We start from the raw sequence: 22,380 nt of genomic DNA, 5'->3' as shown, positions 1-22,380 counted from the left end.
GCTCATCCCTGGACTTCAGGGACACCGTCCTGCCTCAAATCCCATCGATTCTGTGATCCTGTAATGAAACCAAACCCAATTCCAGGCCAGGCTGGAGCACCCTGGGATGGAATGAGGAGGTTTTTAAACTCCTGCCATCCCAAACCCTTCTGGGATTTGATTCCAACCCATCCAGGCTGTAATTCTTCTGCAGCTCCACAGGATGCCACTGTTCCTCTCCTGGAGCTGCCCAGAATAAATCGCCCGGAATGAAACAACCACAGACTGCAAAAGCCATTTACAGCAAAATAAAAACCCTCAATCTGTCCTTCCTTGAGCCCCTCCCAGCATGAGAGCATCTCTGGGCCCTGCTGGGAGGAAATGAGCACCAAAATTTGGGAAGAAATCTCCTCAGTTTGTGTCACAGCAGGGCTGGCAGCTCTGAAATCATCTCTCATTCTGGCCTGGCAGGTTTGGTAAAACAGAGCTCAGTCTCCTCTCAGTTAAAATCCATCATCACAGTTCTTGGGCTTGGTAATTCCAATCTCCATTTTGGCTACTTAGAGGGGGAAAAATCCTTTTTTAGGAAATTTTCACCAGAATAGCACCTGATTTAGCAACACTTTAAAATACAATTTACCTCGAGGTCTGATGAATTCCCTCCTTATCACATCCCCTGCAGCTGTAACTGTCTATTTTCTCTACTGAAAGTAAAAAAAAGTCAAATGAGCAGAAACTTTGTTAAAAATATTTATTTAAAAAAATACAATTGTTTTGCATGTCTGGTTGCACATAACTATTAACATATGATTGACTTGAATAATTTGCTACAATGCTTTTTTTAAAGCCAGCTTGCATTATACAAAGCAAAATCCCTCTGTCAGTTCTTACATAAAATAGTTTTCTTTAACTATTCCCACCCCATTTAAAAAAAAAAAAAAATTGCAATACATTGATTTTTATAAATCGAAGCAATAGAAAAAAGTCACCTGATTTCTCAGGAAAGACCTTCATGATGTTTGAATAACAATTCCCAAAGAGCCACTGCCAAAGCAGCATTTGTCACTTTGAAGTGTCAGGACAGTGCAAAGAAAGTTTTGCATCTTAAAAGCTTTGCCTCCTGATTGTATTCAAACCTGAAATGTGCTCAAACAACTCCATCCCTGCCCTAATCCAGTTGCTCATACTCTGAATTTTCAGGATGATTTCCACGCTGAAGGTCTTCCTAAATGTTATCTCAGAAGGTTAAATAAAAGCAAAATTTAGTAACACTGAACAATTACTGAAAACTTTGGCTATTTATGTACTTGCATTACATACCAGCATTTTTTTTTAAACACAATGGCATTAAGATACTCTAATAAGGTATTTAAAAATAAAAAGTTAGACTGAGAAGCAATTCTGTCCCAGGCAGGGTCACCTGGCTGGAACAAGGGGTGACTTTTACAGTTGTCTTGTCCAGAAAAGTCTCCAGTGCAGGAAGTTTCAGACACTCACTACAACATAACTTTGCCTCTTGAATTTGTAATATATATATATATTTATATATATTTATAGAGAAAAGAAAAATGCAACTCTGTTCTGGAAAGAGCCACTGGAAATGTTCCCCCTTTCTGCTGCTTTCAGGGGAGTTTCCCCCACTGATTGTTCTGAAAATCCCAGCCAGGTAAAACTGGGAAAGGCAAAACTCCAGCCCAGAATTCCAGAGGGAGGGATCTGCTCCCAGCTCCCAAAAAACTGCCAAGAATCCAGCTCAGCCTGAAAATTCCAGCAAGGAACCACCCCAAAATCACCTTCCCAAACCAGATGTGCACTCCAGGAATGAACAGGACAACACACAGCGCTGGGTGGGGGTGCTGGAGTGGCTAAAAATTGATTAAATTGATTTAAATGCCTCCAAGACACAAAAAAAACCTGCCCAGCCCAGGGAAGCTGGAGCAGCTGCTGCTGGATGTGTGCTGATTCCCAGGATTCTGGCCTCCCAGAATTCCTGCTGGAGAAGGATGATGAATTCCAGCTGCCCTGATCTCCTGTAGGGGACATGACCACTGTGTTTCCCTGGAATTTTTCCCTTTTTTTTTTTTTTTTTTTTTTTTTCTTTTTCCCAGCTTTATTATTCCAAATCAACTTCTCAGCTCTAAAAACAGAGGGGAAGAAGCATTAAATGTGCTACTGTACCCATCACAAAGCACTGTGACGTACATAAGGCCATCTGGTAACACTGCAACAGGCTACAAAACAGGTTGGAAAAGGGAATTTCAGGATCTTTTTCAAAGCTACAAAGAATAAATCTCAACCCTGTTCACAGAGAATGAAACGTTTCAAAAGTATATTTTATACAGAAAAAAAAAAACAAAACTCTGTGCAACTGAACAACAGCACAATAACAACAGAAAAATAAAAAGTCAACACAATTCTAGGAAGCGGTTTCAAAGCTTGGAGGGGTTAGGACATGCTAGGGAAAAATAAAAATACAGCCCCAAAACTCATCCCAGGGAGCTGAGAGCAAAGCCAGGGATTGGAAAATTGGAGCCCCCCACCCCAGCACACAGCACACTCCAGGATCCATGCACAGGCCACCCTCAGAGCCTTCCTGTGTTCCAAAAAACACAGAAAAATCACCCTAAAGGAAAGGGAAAAAATCAAAATAAACAACAACAGCTTCCAGTTATTGGTACAGCACTGCTGAAACGGGGCTGGGATCAGCTGCAGCCTCTCCTCACTCAGATCCCTGATTTCCAAAGGCTCAGGATTCTCCTGTTCCACCCCTGCTTTGAGATGAAAACCTCCTCCAACACAAGCTCAGCAGAGAAATCTTTGAAATCAAGCCCAAACTTTTGTTCCATGCACACAAAACTACTCAAAAACACATTTAAGACATTTTTTTTTTTACAGGAGATGTGGCAACCAACAATGTCAAAAATAAACCTTTGGCAACTCACGAGTGCACGCTGGGGCAGGATTGATTTGAGTGCTAAAAGAGAAGAAAAAACCCCAAAAAAACCTCCCAAGGGAGTGCAAAGTATTTCAAAGTGGCCACTGCAGAGTGCAGAATCTGCTCAGAGGGAGGATGGGGATATTTATATGGATTTTTGGGAACACATCCTGCCAGGCATGACCCACGTGTGCTCCAGGCAGACTTAAACACTGAGGAATCTAAAAAAAAAATACAATTTTTCAGCTCTGAGTGTGCTTCTCATCAGGGCCTGGAAGAGCTCCACAAGCAAAATCTGCTGCTTTCTTTGGGAGGTGGAAACAAAATTCATTTTTTGCCAGTTTTTAGAGTGGTTTTGTTCCAAAATAATTTATAGGAAGCAGATATTTTGTTGTTCCAACAGGGAAATGTTGGAATATCCAGGGAGAAACAGGGCCTTGCCCACCTGTGGTCAGACAGAAAAACAACCTGCAGGGAACACATTCTCCTGATTCCTGCTTGTTCCTGGCACAAAGGCAGGAATAAAATCCCTCAGTCCGGGATTTACTGACACCAAACCCAAAATTTCACCTTTCTGCCCCAAGCCATTCAGGGAATCCCGACAGGAATGGGCAGCACTGCCCTTGTGGCTCCTCTGTTTTGTCCTCCTGACTAAAATCAGGCTCTGCAGGAAGATTTGGTTCCATTCCCAAGGATTTCTCTCTGTCCAGAGCCACCTCTCCATTCCCCAGTCACTCCCAGTGAATTCTGTGCCCCAAAAAAGCCTCAGGAATGAACAGGGGGACAACACAGGCACACAGCTGGATGGGAATGGGGGTGCTGGAGTGTCTAAAAATTGAATTAAATTGATTTAAATCCCTCCAAGACACAAAAAACCTGCCCAGCCCAGCGAAGTTGGAGCAGCTGCCAAAACCACCTTCCCAAACCAGATGTGCACTCCAGGAATGCACAGGACAACGCACACAGCTGGATGGGGGAACTAAAAATTGATTGAAATTGATTTAAATCCCCCCAAGACACAAAAAACCTGCCCAGCCCAGGGAAGCTGGAGCAGCTGCTGCTGGATGTGTGCTGATTCCCAGGATTCTGGCCTCCCAGAATTCCTGCTGGAGAAGGATTCACCCCCAGATGAATTCCAGATCTCGCACACAACTGCTGTGTCTCCCTAGATTTTTCTCCCTTTTTAATTTTTTTCCAGCTTTATTATTCCAAATCAACTTCTCAGCTCTAAAACCAGAGGGGAATAAGCATTCCCCAAGGCAAAGGGACATAAAACTTTTGGGATCAATTGCATTTGATCCCAAAATCCTCCTCTGCCAGCTCTGATTCCAGCAGCTCCAACCTGTCCCACTCCCCTGGATCTGCTCACACTCAACAACCACTGCTAATTGCTGCTTAATTAACTCCAAATCAACCCACAAACCTCTGTTTAGGCAGCACCACCCTCATCAAACACCCTGGAGAGCTCCTGAGTGAATATTCAAGAATTTTGAGCTCCTCTCAGGGGCTGCTTGCAACACCCCACTCTGATTTTGAAGACAAAACCACCCCATCCCACCAGCTCAGAGGCCAAAAGGTCTCTTATTTTCTTTTTTTCCCCCCCATTTCTACTCTTCCAGATCCAGATTCTATTCCTCACAGACCTGAGGAAGGAAACAAACCAAAACAGTCACCCACAACTCAAAAGTTTCTAAGTTCCTGTGGATTTTAACGTTCCCTGACCCTCTGCTGAGGTTGATTTCCAGAGCTGACACTGAGATGGACTGGAAACAAATCTGCCTTAAAAATGGGAGAGGTTCAACTGCACAGCACATCAAAAACTGCCAGAAAACAGGAGCAAAACAAGGTAAATAAAGGAATGAACCCACAAGAGAGGGGCAGAGCTGATCTCAGTGGGAGGAAAAGCTCCAGGAGGGGAGCAGAGCCCTTCACTCCCAGCCAGCCCAGCTGGAACCCACAGGAATCCCCAGGGATGCAGCTCCCTGGGCTGGGGGAAGCTGGAGAAGGGAGATCTGCACCTCAGCAGCTTCACTGCCCTCAGAATCAGCATCAAAAACCCAAAGTGTTCCATTTGTGAGATAGCTGAGGTCTGAAAATGCATCAGAGGGGGAAATGATCCCAACCAAAGCCCTTCTGCTCTCACACAGCACTCCATCACCCCAAAGATTCCATGGGTGTGAAGCCTGGGGATGCTCCAAGTGAAAACAAGGAATTGTCCAACTCCAGGGACTCTATCCCTTCCTATTTATCCCTTCCTATTGCAAAACAGAGCTTGAATGTGCCAAAATCTGGGCACAGGAATTGCATCCCCTGCTGAGGACAGATCTGAAAGAAAGCTCTAAACCTAAAGCTGCTGCTAAAAAAAACCCAAAATTCCTCCATCACCCTCTTTTTACCAGGAAAGACAGAACACCAAGGTCTCTATAACCATGGGCCATTTTTCTGCCTCCATGAGCTGCTCCTGCCAGGAACTCTGAAAATCCAGGATCCCAAAGAGAGCCAGGCAGCAGCAGCAGCTCCCCATGGAAAAATAAACCAAAAAAATAAAAAGATTTCCAGAAGCAAGACACGAGTTCTGCTTCCAGGATTCCCTAAATCCTAGAGAATTAGAATTTTTGGGTTTCATGGAAGGTGTGACCAACAGTAGGGGTTTATTCCCACCTCCAGAGGCTGGGGAGGATGCTGGGTTCTTGTCTGTCTTCCACCAAACTCTTTTGTTCTACCAAAATGCTTTGACCTTCCACAAAACCCAAGCCAGCCAGGAACAAACTGATGCAAAAATTACCAAGCATTCCACAAAACCAAAGCTACTCCAGCAACAGGAACCTAAGAAAAAAAAAAGCTTCTGTAATGCTGCATTTTAAATTTTTTTTCCTTTTTTTTTTTTTTTTTTAAATCACCACGGTACAGAACTAAACCAGAATCTACTCTAACCCCACCTGCCTTAGGCTAAATTAAAAACAAGTTGTGAGGAGCTGCACAAACTGCTCCTGAAGTGACCTAAAGAACCAGCAGCTGACAGAGCTGAGCCCCCAGGGAGGCTCTGTCAGGAATGTGACCCAGGAAAAGCTGGCAGCTCCCTGTCAGTGCATGGGCCTGAAGAGGCAGCACATGAACAGGGAAATATTCCCTTCAGTGACCTGAAAATTGCAGTGGAGAAAAGGCAGCAAAAGCTGCTCCTCTCCCACCTCCTCTCCCTTTCCCATCAGCTTTCCCAGCCGCTTCCTGAGCTTCTCATCCTGTCCACATTGATTTTTTTTCCTGCCTCATTTTTATTTTTTCGTGTTTTACCTGGTGGAAACTTTCCCATCCAGGCTGCATTTCCACAGGAAAAGCTGGATCTCTGTGGCACAGCAATTTTGGGAAGCTTCTTGGAGAGGAGCAGGAGCCCACAAATAACATTTTTTGGGCTTGACCCTCTGCCCAAAGCCATAAAAGCTCACAAAGAATTAAGTGCACAAATTTTCAACAGCTAAACTTGGCTTTTCTCCACAGGGGAACAAGGGGGAAGGGAAGCAATTAAATTGCAAGTTTTTAGTGCTCATTCATGAATTTTCAATTCGAATCCCAGCCTGCAAATGTCAAAAGTCCAAGTATTTGGTAGGCATAAAATTGGCCAACCTGAACCAACCAAAGTGCTGCTATTTATACAAACTCTAGAAATTTCCCAGAGCAGGCTCCAAACATGCAAACCAAAAAAAAAAATTCCAGATGCCTGCTCTTCATGATCACCTGCAGCTTCGCTTCTGCGTTTCAAAAATAAAAATAAAATTAAAAAAAAAGGTCAATATTGCACATTTTAAGAGCTGCTGGCGCAGGAATTTCCTCCTGCATCTGCTGATGTCTAAATGTGAAGCATTTTTTGCCTCTGACAGGAGCCAACAGGAAGACAGGTCACTCCATGAGCTCACTCCCTGCTTCTCCACCTGAAAAAGGAGTATTTTTTTCTCCCACTTTTCCCCTGGGCAGGTGAACAATGCCCAAAAAAAGCGACTCTGTTCCACCCACCTGTCCCAGGTGTCACGTCAGGAACACACCAAAGTGGTTTTTCTGTATCTCAATGTCAGGAGATAGAAAGGGAACATCACTGCAGGAAAAGAAAAGTCCTGGGTGTTGTGGCTTTAAAGGGAATTCCAAGCCTGCAAAAGTGGCAGAAGGAAAGAAAAAAAAAAACCTCTGGAAAAGTTTGAGTTCACCACTTATCCATGGAATAGGTGCAGTATTTACAGCAAACTCTGTCAGCTCCTCGTGCTGGAGAGGAGAAAATCTTCCTCTGCTCGTGGCAGCTCAGAGGATGGTGAAGGAAAGAGATGTCTCCATCTGTTTTCTGGGAATATTTGATGGGGAAGATCCTCTGACACGCCCAACTCAAAGCCAGAAGTTGCTGCCTGACATCAGATGCCCCACATTGGAAGGACACAGACCCACAGCCCAACACTCCCAGGCTGAGGGGCTGAGAGAGGAGCAGCTCTCATTTTTTCACCCCTCAGTTTTCTTAAAAGGCCTCCTGAGGTGTAAAAATCCACCTAGAAATTCCATCTCACCTCCAATGGCTCTGGGAAACAATCCTGCATCATTAATCCAGGACACCAAGGAGGTGAAAGCAGATTTACCACGAGCTTAAACCCCATGGAATCCCTCAACCTGGTTTGGGGTCAGTGCTCCCTCCAAAAAAAAAACCCAAAATCAACAGCTCCACTGCAGAACTTGGGATAAGAGCTGGCAAAAGAGGAGCTTTTCCACGTGGGGAAAAGCAGGAAGCTTTTCCAGAACTGTGGGGAAAGAAGAGCAACACTACTGCTGGGATGTTGCTGTTCTCACTCACACTGCTGGGCTCTGGAATTGCAGGTCAGGCAGCAACTTCCCTGGTAAAAACCCAGGGAAAATCCCCCCAAAAACCCAGGGAAAATCCCCCCAAAAACCCAGGGGAAATCCCCCCAAAACCCAGGGGAAATCCCCCAAAACTGCAGGGAAAATCCTCCCATCCTGCTGATCCAGCAGGGAGCTCCCAGGCTGTGGCACAAGAAATGTTTGGACTCCAGCATTCAAACTCTGTGAGAAGTGAAAGGAGCTCATCCCAACCATTCCTGGGAAGGGAAGCATCCCAAATCCAGCCCCACCTCTTCTCCCAGGGGCTCCACAGAAGTGTCCTGGACATAAACTTGGAATAAATCCTTGAAAAAAAAATTTCTCCCTGCAAAAAACAAAACAAAAAGAAAAAAAAAATGACACAAGGGCAGCAGAAAAGCCCCAGTGCTTTTGTTGCTGCACAAGTTGTGGTGCCCCAGGGCACAGCTGGCAGCACACACCCCATTCCCAAGTTTTTCCTGGAATGCCAGCTTCCATCAGGATTCAGGGTTCTCCTTGCTGAGCACAGGAAGCAGAAGAACAGAGTTTTGTTTGTCTGTTTTTTCCAAGAGTCACAGAGAAAAGCCTCCTCTGGTGCTGTTTGCTGCAGTCAGTGCAGACTCAGTTGCTGCAACACCACCCAAAATTCCTTTTGGACATGGGGAAAAAACCTTCCAAACAGAGGAGGAGAAGAGACTGGAGCTGCAGCTCCTATTAAGGCGTTTGCATATACATTCCCAACCTGGGTTCTTCCAAAAAAAGGGGGAATTTTTGCACAAAAAAAGGCTTTTTTTTTTTTTTTTTTTTTTGATTCAGGAATGGCAACAACTCCAACTGTTGAGAATCTCTGTGGAATTACAAACTGCTTGTTTTAAAAAAAGGTGGTTGAAGGGAAGTGTCCCATCTCTGCCTTGCCCACTGTGTCCTTCTGCAGGAATTCCATGTGCTATGTCTTCTGCAGATCCGGGGAAAAGGGCCCAGGGGTGGAGGGTCCATCCAGTCCAGAGAGTGTAAATGGGCCATGACTGTTCAGCACGGATGGAAACTAAGAGATAAAACAAGAATCAGTAAAAAAAAAACACTTTAATTCAATGTTCTTCCCACATCTGTGCACAAAGAAGGGGAAAAAAAACTGAAATGCAACAACACAAAAAAGCAAAACCACCCCAGATTTCAAGGATGCTCTTGGCTTCTCACTTTTAATTTATTTTTTAATGCCAAGCAGTGTCACGGTGACCCCTGAGCTGAGCACTGCCCCATATCCTCATTAAAATGTGACTTTAATCCAGGTTCTGAGGAAAACTGGGTCTAAATTGCCCCTCAGTTAATTATCAGCTGTTTCCAGGCTGAAATATCCAGTGTCATTTCAGCCCTCCTTGTTTATTCCCTGTGCTCATGGTACAGATGAGGAACTTCCTTCATCTCCATGGAGATGACAGATCCCAACCCAGAAGATTTCATTAAATTCTTTAATTTCAAAGAAATTAAATAAAAAAAAATTAAATTGATTAAATTCTACCCTTTGCCTCAGCAAATTCAGGCAGCAAACGTGGTAATTCCAGTGCCAGAGTGGAAGTGTGAGGAAAAAACATGAGAATTACAACTAAAGGAGGGGTTTTTTCTCAAATATAGTGGATTTTTTCCTATATAGTAAAAAATACCCTGGCCTTGGACACTTCCAGGGATCCAGGAGCAGCCACAGCTTCTCTGGACAACTGTTCCAGGGCCTCTCCACCCTCACAGGGCAGAATTTTATGGATTTCTTCCATAAAAATCATCAAAAACTTTTCCACACATCACCACAGAGATCAAACACACACTACATTTCCTCATTAGTTTTGAGATTAATTACTATTTTTCACCAGAAATGATTGGAGCAATCAATAGCGTGGAAAATTTCTAAAACTCAGGAAAATCCCAACCAAAAAAAGTTACAGGGAGGAAATTTTTTACAGGAAGAAGAGACCTAAAAATGAACAGTCATCTATCTCTAAAGCAGCCTGTGCTGCAGTTAATTCCAACCATTCCTAAAACACCAACATTTACAATATCCTGAAATAAAACCAGGTAAAAAAAATAAAACTGATGCCCTCAGAAGCTACAACAGCGGGGAAACCAACAGCTCCTGTTTTATTTCTGCTGCAAATATTGGGAATAAGTGATTCCTGCAGGTGTGCTGGGGAAGGGACTGGGAATCCCTGGAGAATGGGGAAGGGACTGGGAATCCTGGAGAGTGGGGAAGGGACTGGGAATCCCTGGAGAATGGGGAAGGGACTGGGAATCCCTGGAGAATGGGGACTCACCTGGAAGAGGGTGTTAGCACCTTGCAGGCGGGCAGGGCTGAGAGGAGCCACGGGGCTCAGCGTGCTCCAGAAGTGGATGCTGGAGAGCAGAGGGCTGGGGGTCAGCAGGATGGGAGTCTGAAAAGGCACGAGAAGCAGCTGTCAGACACTTTCCCATGGAATTCCAGATTTTCATGTGGAATGCCAGCCTTTCCCCATGGAATTCCAGCTTTTCCAGCCTTTACTGTGGAATTCCAGCAGAGAAATTCCAGCCTTTACCCTGAAATTTCAGCCTTTCCCACGGAATTCCAGCCTTTCCCCCTTGGAATTCCAGCCTTCCCACAGAATTCCAGCCCTTCCCCATGGAATTCCAGCTTTTCCAGCCTTTACTGTGGAATTCCAGCAGGGAAATGCCAGCTTTTCCCATGGAATTCCAGCCTTTCCCACAGAAATCCAGCCTTTCCCATGGAATTCCAGCAGGGAAATGCCAGCTTTTCCCATGGAAATCCAGCCTTTCCCCATGGAATTTCAGCCCTTCCCCACGGAATCCCCAGCCTTTTCTGCGGAATTCCAGGAAGGAAATTCCAGCCTTTCCCACAGAATTCCAGCATTCCCCATGGAATTCCAGCCTTTCCCCTGGAATCCCAGCAGGGAAATTCCAGCTTTTCCCACAGAATTCCAGCCACAACACCCCCTCAGTTGCCAGAACTCCCCTCTCCTCCTTCCTCCTCCTCCTCCCTGCCAGCCCCATCCAGCCCTCTCTCCCTCCCTTCCCTGCCTGAGCAATCCAACCCTTTTTTTATTCCCAAATCCTGCTGGAAGCCACAGCAGAGCAGCTCCTCCTCCAATCCAGCCCTCTGGAAAAGCGGGATACTGGATTTCAAAAGGAAAAATCCAGTGGGCACAAGCCTGCTCCTGGTGCCACTGACAATGCCAGCAACGACAAAAGGAGTTTCCATCCAGCTCCTGAATATTCCAGGTTCACCAGCCAAGCACTTCCCAGGGTGCCAAAAGAACAATTCCACTTGGATTTTGTTTTTTTTTACTTCTCCCCTGTCTTCAGCCACTTCAGTTTTCAACCAGCAGCTTCCCCATGGTTTCATTCTAATTCCAATTTATTGCAGGGGAGAGATCACACAGATACAGAATGATTTAACAGCCCTGCTGGATTCAGTTCCCTTCCAAGTTTTCCATGAGACATGAAAGCTTTCCTTTCCCACACAAAGATAACAACCAAATTAAGCAGCTGCTCTTATTGCTGCTTGCTCACAAGACTTTGGCTTTAGCTAAACGCTACTAACCGAGTAAAAAAAGCTCAGCAAACACCTCTGTGGGTCTGGTTTTGAAGGAATTTCAGGCCCAGCTGAAGGATTTAGGAATAATTCAGTATTCCCCTGGCAATGTTTACAAAGATCCTGCTGGAGCTGGTTTGGGTTTTGCCTCCACATGCCAGCCCTGTGTGCATGCCCAGCACCTGGGCACACTTTGGGGTGAATTAACACCAAATTTGTGTTTGACTAAAAAAAAAAACAAAACAAAACAAGTAGGGAGTGACATCCTGAGTTTCAAATCTCTGCATACAATGAACTACTCACTTCCCACTTGCTGTTTTCAAGCATAACATCACCACTATTGTTAGTTTAAACAAAAAAAAAAAAGAAACCAGGAAGGGAATTTAAAGGGGATTTGGTCACCTGAGAGAAAAGTGCTGGAGTAAGAGAAGCAGTTGGCAGAGAAGGACTCAGGATGCCCAGAGGACTGGGATCACTGCCTGTGATGACCAGAGTGGGAGCCAGCTCCAGCCCTTTGGGTTTTTTCGATCTGGAGAGGTGATTTGCAAATTCCTTCTCCAGCCCAGCTGAATCCTGCTGCTCTTTGGGCTCTGGGGATTGGTGCTGGAGGCTCTGGGCCTGCTCCAGCTGCTGGGAAGCCACAGATTCGATGTCCGTGTCAATGTCCAGGTCGGGGTTGGAGCTCAGGGGCGGCGAGGGGGGCGTGGAGGGCACCTGCAGGGTGGGGGAAACTGAGGAGATGGGGGGAGTCGGGGTGAAGCTGGCGCTCAGGTTTGGCAAAGGTGCTGGAGGAGCTTCAGGGACGCTCAGCTTGGGCAGGACCAGCGTCTCCAGGGTCTGCAGAGTCTCCTCAGAGCCCAGGGGAAGCGAGGAGGACACGGCGGGGGTGGCAGGAGCCGTGGAGGTGACAGCCACTGCTGAAGTGGTGGAGACCAGAGGGGCAGAGGGAGGCTTTTTGGAGGGCATGGTGACAAACTTGATGACAGAAGGGGTGGGGTCCTGAGGTTTCTTCTCCGTCAGCTTCTCGGCAGGGTTCTCAATCTTGATGGACCTGAAGAGCTTCACGCTGGAGGAGTTGAGGGAGTTGAGGGTGAAGGAGGAGTACAGGCCTGAGTGGATGTAGTCATTACGGCTGGAGGACTTAGCACAGGACTGGGATTTCTCCTTGCCACAGTTTTCCACGTCCTTGGGGGTGCTGGTGACCTCCCCAAAGCCGGGCATTTCGGGGTCCCCCTCGATCCGGCCCACCACGAGGGGATCCATGTTCAGGATCTCTGGGTACGACACGAATTTGTACACGAACTTCTTCCCGTTCACCTTCTTAATGATATTCTGGGGGGAAGAAGACAAAGTATATTTAGACCTTTCTTCAGATTAATTTTCTTCCTACAAACACTGCCTAAAATAGGCAGAGGAATTAAAGTCTGTAATCTTTCAGCCAAAAAAAAAAAAAAAGAATGTTTCTTCTTTTCCTGTTTTAAAAACACCCTGCGTGTTCCAGTTCTGCTCTCGGAGCTGGCAGACAAAACACTGCAACAGGTGAGCTTAACCTGACATTAAACATACTAAAAACTGCCAAGAAATCCTGTTTAACATCAAAAAATGCCCATTACCCCCAGCAAGGATCACTCAGCTGGGAACACTATGGGTAATTTAACAGAAGAACTTGCTGAAGGGTTTCTCCAGGACTGCAGAATTGAGAGCTTGCACTTCAAATCAAACCACCTTTATTCTTAACAAGATGATAATAAAGGAAAATAAGCAGCTGAACTCGTCAGCAGAATGCAGGCTAATCAGTTATTTCAATACCACAGAACAGCATCTGTCAAACTTGTTTTGCTCCTCAGCGAAATGCCACACACACTTTGGACTTGGAATTATCCTTATTTATCATCCCCTGATTGTTGCTGAGATCTCTCAGCACCGAGGCAGATTTGTGGCACCCAGTAATGAACAGCAGCACCTCCCACCTGCTCCAGGCTGAGGCTCCTCAGAAACTGGGGGTTATTTTTATCTGCTCCACTCACACACGAGCAGCCGTGGGATAAAGGGAAACAAAGGTGAGACTCGAAGATGTTGGATAAACAAAAGCTTCTTACTCTGCTGAGCTGAAAACAATGGTCAAAGTCAAGGTGAAATTCTGAATGCACAGAGAAAATAAAAATACTTAGTGATGAAAAATGTTTATTTTGAAAGAAATAAACGTAAAGAGAAAAAAGATCTGGAAGTGGTGCAATATTCACGCTCTCCATCATCATCCTCACTCTCTGTGCTTTACCTGGATTTTAACCCTTGCAAGGGTGTTTATTTTTGGAAGGGGGATAAGGATCCAAAGGCAAATTTGTATTAGCAAAAACACCAAGCCACCACTTTGCACCAAGCCACCAGAACCTCCCAAAACAACCGGCGAGGAGGAAACAGCGCAGCGATAAACGAAATGAAAAACCAACCCAACACCTTTAAACAAAGCAGCCCAACTTCCTTCAACCTGGCAGAGGCACAGCAGTGCCACCCCTCCCCTGGAGGAGGAGGAAACAAATCTCCTTAGCTAAGAGGGATAAGGATTGGAGCAGGATTTCCACCCTACCTTCACGTAGTAGTAGCGCAGCGCCCGGCTGAGTTTATCATAGTTCATGCTGGGCTTGTTCTTGCGGATCCCCCAGAGCCTGGCCACCTCCTCTGCCTGCAGCAGCTTGAATTCCCCGTCGTTGGAGGTCCAGCAGATGATGTTCTTGTTCTGGGGCTCTTGGAGCAGCTGGAGGAGGAACTGCCACAGGGTGATGGCACTGTCCATAGCAGAGAGCTGCAATTCACAAAGGCAGGTTAAGCCCGGAGCATTTCCCTTCTCTCTCCCTACAAGGTGGGGGGAAATGGAGCAGGGATTGTTATTTCCAAAGCCAGCAAGAGTAAAAAATTATTAGTCACCAGTCGTGAAAGATGTTCCCTGCAGAACTGAGGGGCTGAGTGCCAACTCTGCCGTCTCCTCCCACATGTCAGTACTTTTCACATGGGTTATATTTAGCCTCATTTAACTAAATCAGGTCACTTTGGGTAAGTTGCAGTGAGTCACTACCCCAAAAAAAATGTTTCCAAGTTGTTCCATGTTCACCCACTCTGGCTTGTGCTGCTCTGTGAGAAAGAGCTCAGGTACACCCAGGTAGGGATCAAACCACCCCGTCACCTCCTCCTTCCCCTCCTGCTCCCACCTCAGAGGGAGCACAGCACAACCAGGAACTGCAAAGCTCCAGGAAGATGCCAGAGCCAAAACAACACAATTTCCCCCTCAGTTTCCATTCCAGCCTCTCAATCACACCAATGTCCCTTCAAATCTTTGTTTTCCAGGTATCACCCCTGTTTTTTTTAATGAGAGTAAACACAAAACTAAATTACAACTATTGCAAACACTGCCTGTGCTCAGTTCTTAATTCCTGTCATGTCTTACCTACGTCAATGATTTAGGCTGGGGCTTTCTAGGACTGATATCTGCCAGTTGATTCCTGCTCTGAAGCTGATGAGGCATAAATTCATCAAGGACAGACCAGGCAGATAACATTTTACCTCGACCATTTCTGACTACACCAAACAGTATTTCCACAAATATTTTTCAGCACAACACTCATCATTCTGGATAAGATACAGTGTGAATTAAACCAGACAAAATATTAATTCAGCCAGTCCTATAGATTCTCTTAGTCCAGAACTGTTCAATTAACACAGCTTAAACTTCTTCCTGTGAAATAAAAACAGAGGAAAAATGCTCTGGGATAGTGAATAACACTGGATATACATAAGCACTACATTTTTCCCCCTAGGAAATGGGATCCAGGGATTCCATCTGGGTGAGTTTGATATTCAAACACTAATCCCAAGCTCCAAACCAAAAGCACCAAGCCCAGCCTCGGGGAGCAGGAGCCAGGCTGGTGTTGGGTGATGTCCCTGTGTACCCAGGCTCAGCCTGCCCTGCCAGCTCATCCTTGCTCCCAAAGCCTTTTATTCCAATCTCATTAGTGCCCAGCACTTAGCCAGCCCTATATAAGGAAGGGAACTGTGTCCAGGGGAGAGGCTGAGCACTCAGGGAGCCCTGGGACAGGATTAGAGCTGACAGTTCACACGGGGCTCTGGGGGAAACGAGGTGCCCCCAGGCCATGGCACCTTTTTGGGCACAGCCCGTGGCATTTCAGCCCTTCTGCAGAATCCCTGCCTCATGGCACACGGGCTGATGTGACATTGATCCAGGCAGGTAAATTGCTGCAATTACATGGAACAATCTCAAAGTGAAGGACACCCACACCCCCTCGTTAGGCTGGCCCGAGGTGCTTTCCCTGTTAATTACTGCACACGTACAGCTCCCTGCTTGCCCAAATTAATTGCTCGGCACTCGAAGAAACTGGAGGCTGCGCTTCCAGACTCTTCCCACACTGCTGTGTGCTGTGCCAGCTGATCCATACAGGATTTAGGGACCAGAAAAACACTTTTAAACCCTTCCAGGACCGCCTGGTGCTGCCATTTACCCCCAGCATCCCAGGCTGGGAACACCAGGGCCGTGCCTCGTTCTCCAGGGGGATGATGCAGCCACACGTGGTGCAGAGCACGAGGACTTGGTTCTGCCACCCAGCAGAGCTGTCAGGAGCACGGAGATGTGCTAAGAGAGAGCAGGCAAACGAAGCTGAGTGATTTATTCCCACGCTGCGTTTATCTCCAGCACTCTGGGAGCACTGCACCAAACTGATGCAACGTGGAAATCAGATTAGCAACAGGATTTCACAGTGGCAAAGGATTTTTTTTTTTTTTGTTTGTTTTTCCCCACCCCTCCTGCTAAAAATCCACGCAGCTTTCATCCCAGAACTGAACTGGTGTTATTTCATGGGGCTGCTTCCCTTGAGGAAGTTGCACCTTGCTGTTAATTCCAAGCTGACCCAAGCCAAGCATTGCTGCCCAGGTCACAGCTGGTCTGGAATCCAGCTGGAGAAGCACAGAGCAGCACAAAGTTCTGTAAAACAGCACACAAAGAGTGGCCAAAATGATGGAAAATACTAGATATTGAAAAAACAAACAGAAAAAAGAAACCCAACACCTTTCCCAGAGATGAGCTAAGCCGCTCTGAGGAGCGTTTACCAAAGTTAAAGAGTTCACGCTGCTCAAATCCTGCATTTTCCAGCTGGAAGGATCCTCAGCCAGGGGCAGAGTTACAGACTGTACTGGAGAGCAATTCTGATCAAGTTCCTCCTGATGTTTCTGGCATTTGCAGCTCCAGGCGTGTCACGATTCTGTCCATCACTCAGAGGACACATGGCACATCCCCAGCTTGGAAAAGTCTTCTCTAAGAAACATTAAAAGGGTGGAGAGGCCCCACTGATCCCCTGGCTGTCACTGGACAGGAGCAGAGAGTATTCTGGAATTGTTCATGGATGGGTTTTACTGCATAAAACAGAATGAATATTTCTCTTTATTAAATATTCACTGCATTCATCTCCAGGGAATGATGGAGATCCTGCAGTGGAACCTCATGGAAACTTCAAAGAAATGGGGAAGGTGGAGTTTTTCTGGAGGTTCTATCCACAGGGACAGCCAGAAAACAACCTTGGTCAAAGCAATGGGATCACAGGTGGATTTTGCCCCTTCAGAGTCCAGCAGAGAGCTGTCACCTGGGAAAGTCCAATGTGTATGAGGAGACAATGTTGTGTCTCATTTAAGTCCAATGTGTATGAGGAGACAATGTTGTGTCTCATTTAACTTTAGTACCAAACTAGAAAAATACATAAAAAAAACTCTTGTTTCTCCAGGAAAAAAGCAGAATATAAAAAAAAAACAAAAAACCATCACACAAGATGTAAAATGAAAACCAGCACGGGTGAGCTGAGCACCACCAAACGTGAGGAAAAGGTTTTGTCTCCTCCAGCAGCCAGGGCAGGAGGCAGCTGCTGCCTCTCCTGAGCCTCCCCTGGGCACCAACAGGGATGAGAAGTGGCTCAAGAACCCCCTGCCCCACATGACTGAGGGTGAAACGTTCTCTCAGTTTGTAAACAGCATTTCAACTTTTTGCATTTCCTCAAAAGGCCCCACTCTTCTCCTCTCACAGCTCTCCAGCAGCACAAAAACCCCTCCTAAACCCAACTGCTAAACCCAGCTGCTCCTCCAGGACGAGCACACCAATAATTACAAACACCCCGTTGCAAACCATCCTTTTGTGAAGCTGCTTTTCCCTCCTAAGAGCCCGTGGAGAAAGGAAAAGTGAAAAGGGAATGAAGCTGAGAGCCTTTCCCTTCCTGCACCATGTGAGCAGGAGGAAAAAATAGTTGCTAGAGGCAGAGGGCAGCTCTGCTTTGTAATGAGGGAGCTAAAATAGAGCACTATTATTGTCTTGAGATCTTCTCCGACGCCTACGGGTGACCCTGGGAGCTCAGCAGGAGCTGCCAGGGTTTGGCACAGAGCTCCCAAAAAACCTGAGCCTCCCCTGCTGCTGCAGCTCTGCTGGAGGCCTGGCCTTTGCAGGAGTTTATCCAGAAAAACCAGGATTTGGGATTTGTCTCTTCCCCTCTGTGGGATTACAGGGCCTGGAGGTTTGGCTTTTCCTGGTAATGTGAGGAAGTGGCACAAAAAATCCAAATATTCACTCTCTGTATGCCCTGGGAAGGGAGTAAAGGCAGGATTAGGGGGTTAGGCCAGTCCTAACCCCCTCCTTCGAGGTCTTCAGGCAGACTTCCTGTGCTTTGACTCAACACCAAATAATCTCCAATAATCTTTCACCTCCATTTGTTGCAGCAGCCTCTGCTAAAGCATCTGCAGCCTGATGACTTCTGCAGATGGGCTGAATAAAAAAAATCCTTGTCAGGCCCCCAGGCAGGAAGAAAAGCCCAGAGGAAAGGAAAGGAAAGGATGTCCCAGGCAATGAGCAAAACCATCCCCAGCACGGCTGAGCTGGCAGGGTGACAGCTGGGCCAGTGTCACAGCCAGGGGACAGCCCCAAAAAGGGCCCTGGGAGACACAGAAAGGGCTTCTAGCCCCAAAGTAAAAACTGGAATAAAGGCAGCAACAGGTCTGGGGAAGCTCGTGGTGCAGGTGAGAAAATCAAGGCTTAGATTCCAGGAAATTATAGGAAAATACAGCAAAAATCCAGGAAAACATCCAGGGAAAAAAATCCAGAAAAAAATATCCAAGGGGGTTAAAAATCCAGGAGGAAAAAAAAAAAATCCAGGGGGGAAAAAATTCCTGGGGGAAAAAATCCAATGTAAAAAAATATCCAAGGGGGAAAAAAAAATCCAGGAAAAATCCAGGAAAAATCCAGGAAAAATCCAGGAAAAATCCAGGAAAAATCCAGGAGAGCAGAGCTTGCTGTGCAGCCCTTCCCAAAGGCATGCCAGGGATTTTCAGCACTTTGGGAAGGGCACGGTGTGCGAGCAGCAGGAATTCTGCAGCCCATCATTCTTGTGCAATATTGCTGTGGACACGAGGCCTTGGTGGCTGCTCCAGGAAAACAAACAGAGGTGGATGAAGGAGAATTTTGGAGGTCACAGGCTCAAATCCACATTGAAAAACCTCAAAACCTGAGCAGGATTTTCCCCCCCTTCTTTGTTAAATTAATAAATGAATAAATAAATCATCCCCATCCTTTTTGTTGTGGGACATGGTTGATGAAGTGTCCAATTAAAAGGGATATCAAAATAAAACCAAGCAACAGTTTTATCCATTCCTAATAAACCATTCCTAAAAGCTTTTCCAGCTCCCAGGGCTGTGACTCACCTGAATTGGTACTTTTAGGATTTTATCAATTTTAATTAATTTCAGAAAGAGCCTGCTGTCAAAAAAAAACCCCAAAAAACCCCACAAACCTACTGACCAAAACCTGATGTGAATTGAGTCCTTTTCCAGGTGAAATGCCAGGTAAAAGCCTCTTACATGTGTAAAATAAAGGAATTAAACAAGGAATTCAAACTAGACACGCAGAATTCTACACTCCCTTAAAAAATCCCAACCCCTGGAAGCTTTCCAAGTAGTAATCCAATCAAACCATCTCTAATAACTAACAAAAATCAAGGAAAAATAAGGAAAAAGCAGCCCAACCTCTAATAAATTCTTGTTTTCCCCTTGCCTCTGGCATTCCCTGCACTGTTGCTCCCAACCCAGGCAGGAAAATCAGATTATTGTGAAGGAGAAGCCGTGGTTATCAAGGCAGGAAGTTCCTTGGAAGGAAATGCTGAAGGATGTCCTCATGATAAGAGCTGCTCCAGAGTTTTCATTGCCTAATCCCACTCCAAGCCTCTCTTTTATTTTTTTTTTTTAAACTCAAAACAAATGTTGCAATAAATTTTGTCTCGTTGGCTCAAAAATTGAGCCGCTTGAAACGAAATTTAGGTGTTTTAACAAAAATTTGGGGGGTTAGGAACCAACTGTTTCAGCTTCTAAATCCTGAGAAAGAAATATTTCTTTTTTTTTTGTATTTTCCAGTTTCTCCTCAGTGTTTTCTGGCCTTTCTGAATTGGCCAAGATCAGGAACAAGCCATGAAGGACAACAATGACATCAGGATTTCCATGGGACTCTGCTGCAGACTCAGGTTGGCAGCAGAGGAGCCAAGCAGATTTCTGGGGGTATTTTAATCCTGACACAGAGACAAAAGGGGCCCTTTTTGTTATCAAACATGCTTCTGATTATCACACCTGACTCTTAATATTCAACCTGACGGAAAACAGGGGGAAAAGGGGATTTTTAGAGCCTATTTTGTGCAATTCCTGCAGCTGCTGCAATCCCTCTGCTCCTCCACCCCTGCCTGGGCACGACTGACACCCCATCACTGATTATGGACAGCCCAAATTTCCCTGATTTTCCACACCTGGATCAGCATTATTCCTCTCCTAACTCTTTTTTTTTTTTGGGATATAAGAGCCCAGGGAAGGTTTAGGACACACAGAGGGGACGAGAAACTTCAAAACCAAAAAGCCTTTGATGGGTTTGTGACCCTGCTGGGATTGTTCCCAAGTGAGCCAGAAAAAAATCTGATTTCCTGGAAGCTCCTAAGGAGATTACACTCACTTCCTCCTCATCTGGGCCGAGTGTTTACCAACAGCAGATTAAATTGGCTTGCACAGGCACAATCCCTCTGCTGGAAGGAAAAACATCCCCAGTTCAGAGCAGCGACAACCCCAAAAAATCCCAGGTTAAAATTCCTTCTGGATGGTGAAAAGGGAATGCGATTAGAGCTGGAAAAGCTCCCCTGGAACAATGTTTATGGTACACTCAGCCCCGTTGCCATGGTGATGGAACAACTATTCCCTGCAAACAGGCACAGAGACCCTAAAAATAAACAGCCCAGCCGAAATCCCCGTGTCAGGCATTAGTGGGAATGGGATGGGGAGAGAAATCCCAATTCCTAATCAACCTTTCCTAAAAGCTTTTCCAGCTCCCAGGGCTGTGACTCACCTGAATTGGTACTTTTAGGATTTTATCAATTTTAATTAATTTCAGAAAGAGCCTGCTGTCAAAAAAAAACCCAAAAAACCCACAAACCTACTGTCCAAAACCTTTTCCAGAGCACACACAGGTGAAATGCCAGGTAAAAGCCTCTTACATGTGTAAAATAAAGGAATTAAACAAGAGAGATGCAGAATTCTACACTCCCTTAGTGGAGAACGGCTGGAGCCTCCAAAGCAAACCCCTGCCTCGCTCAGGAGCTGCTCCTCAAAAATCCAGACAAAATATTCATTCAGCAGTTAAAAATCGAGCCCAGCTCTGGAGGCTGTCCAGCCCTGCTGGGGATTTTTGGGCATGGAGAGGAAGGGAGGGAGCTGGAGGTGGAATACAGGTATGGGATGTGTGTGTGTGTGTAGCAGAGAACAGCAAATAAAAAGCAGGATTTGCAGGATTTGCATACTTTCTCCTCTGCCTCCCCTATTGATGTGGGCAGGAATCCACCCAGTTCAGACAGGGGAGTGCGGGAGGATGAAAAAAAAATAACAGTGGTGAGGAATTAAAAAAAAAAAAAACAAAAAAAAACAAAAAAAAACCCAGCAGCCATTGGATCCAAGCAGCCCTTGGAGCCAAATAACCAAAGCCTGGATCCAAACAACGGCTGGGCTCAGCCTGCAAAGCCCTGCACCCAAAAACCTCCTGCACCCAAAGATTCCCTGCGTCCCACCAAGGAAGCCCTGGATCCAAACAGCCAATTCCTGGATCAAAAATATCCTAGATCTCACCAAGCAAGCCCTGGACACAAAGAAACTCAGGATTCCAGTGAGCAATCCCTGGATCCAAACAACTCCTGGATCCAAACAACCCCCGGACCCAAAAAACCAATTCCTGGATGCCAAAAATCTCCTGGATCCCACCAACCTGACTCCAAAAAACTCCTGGACCCAGAAATCTCCGACATCCCACGAACCAACCTCAGGATCCCAAAATCCTCAGGATCCCACCAACCAACATCCCACTCCAAACAACCCCTGCACCCAAAAATGTCCAGGAACCCAAAATCCTCAGGATCCCACCAACCAACCCCTAACTCCAAACACCCCCTGCACCCAAAAAAACAATTCCTGGATGCCAAAATCTCCAGGATCCCACGAACCAACCTCTGGATCCCAAAATCTCTAGGATCCTACCAACCGACCTCTGACTCCAAACAACCCCTAGACCCAAAAACCGATTCTCGCACCCAAAAATCTCCAGGATCCCAAAATCCTCAGGATCCCACCAACAAACCTCAAACTCCAAACACCCCCTGAACCCCAAAAAACCAATTCCTGGACCCAAAAATCTCCAGGATCCCTCCAACCACCGCCAGGACTGAACGAAGCCGCTCGAGCCTGGATCCCAACGCGCCCCAGGCTCGGCCCGGTCCCGGCCGCTCTCCGTGCCCGCTCCCAGCCCTCAGGGGCAGCGCCGGGGGCACCGCCCGCACCCCGCAGCCCGGCCCGCCGCTCCCCGCCAGCCTCCGCCCCCGCTCACCGAGGAGGAGCCCCGCCGGTGCCCGGGTGCCGTCGGGTGCCGGTGCTGGGCGCGGCCCCCCCGCCGTCCCTCATGCCCGGCCCGGCCGCCGGGGCCGCATCCCGG

The 22,380-nt window shown here is 46.5% G+C and overlaps 1 protein-coding gene across 2 annotated transcripts in view; it reads right to left on the bottom strand.

Moving 5' to 3' along the window:
- Nucleotides 1–935: 935 nt before the first annotated feature.
- ELK4 (ETS transcription factor ELK4) overlaps nt 936–22,380 on the bottom strand; it is a 21,590-nt gene continuing 145 nt past the window's right edge. The window contains exons 2-7 of one of the 2 annotated variants that reach the window (XR_005955399.1): nt 22,276–22,380; nt 13,924–14,139; nt 11,739–12,668; nt 10,066–10,182; nt 3,942–8,807; nt 936–1,893 (exon numbers count right to left, since the gene is read on the bottom strand). Coding sequence is in view for 1 of the 2 variants with exons in the window: in XM_041470482.1 (XP_041326416.1) it covers nt 8,709–8,807; nt 10,066–10,182; nt 11,739–12,668; nt 13,924–14,130 (1,353 nt within the window). In the remaining variant the exon portion in view is untranslated. Of the gene's footprint in view, nt 8,808–10,065; nt 10,183–11,738; nt 12,669–13,923; nt 14,140–22,275 lie in introns of both variants that reach the window. The other variant, XM_041470482.1, reaches the window with a different exon arrangement.

The sequence above is a fragment of the Pyrgilauda ruficollis genome, unplaced genomic scaffold (assembly GCF_017590135.1).
Source record: "Pyrgilauda ruficollis isolate IOZ18807 unplaced genomic scaffold, ASM1759013v1 scaffold247, whole genome shotgun sequence".
Classification (NCBI taxonomy): Eukaryota; Metazoa; Chordata; class Aves; order Passeriformes; family Passeridae; genus Pyrgilauda; species Pyrgilauda ruficollis.
The sequence above is the reverse complement of the archived record's forward strand: the minus strand, read 5'-3'. Positions and strand labels throughout refer to the sequence as shown.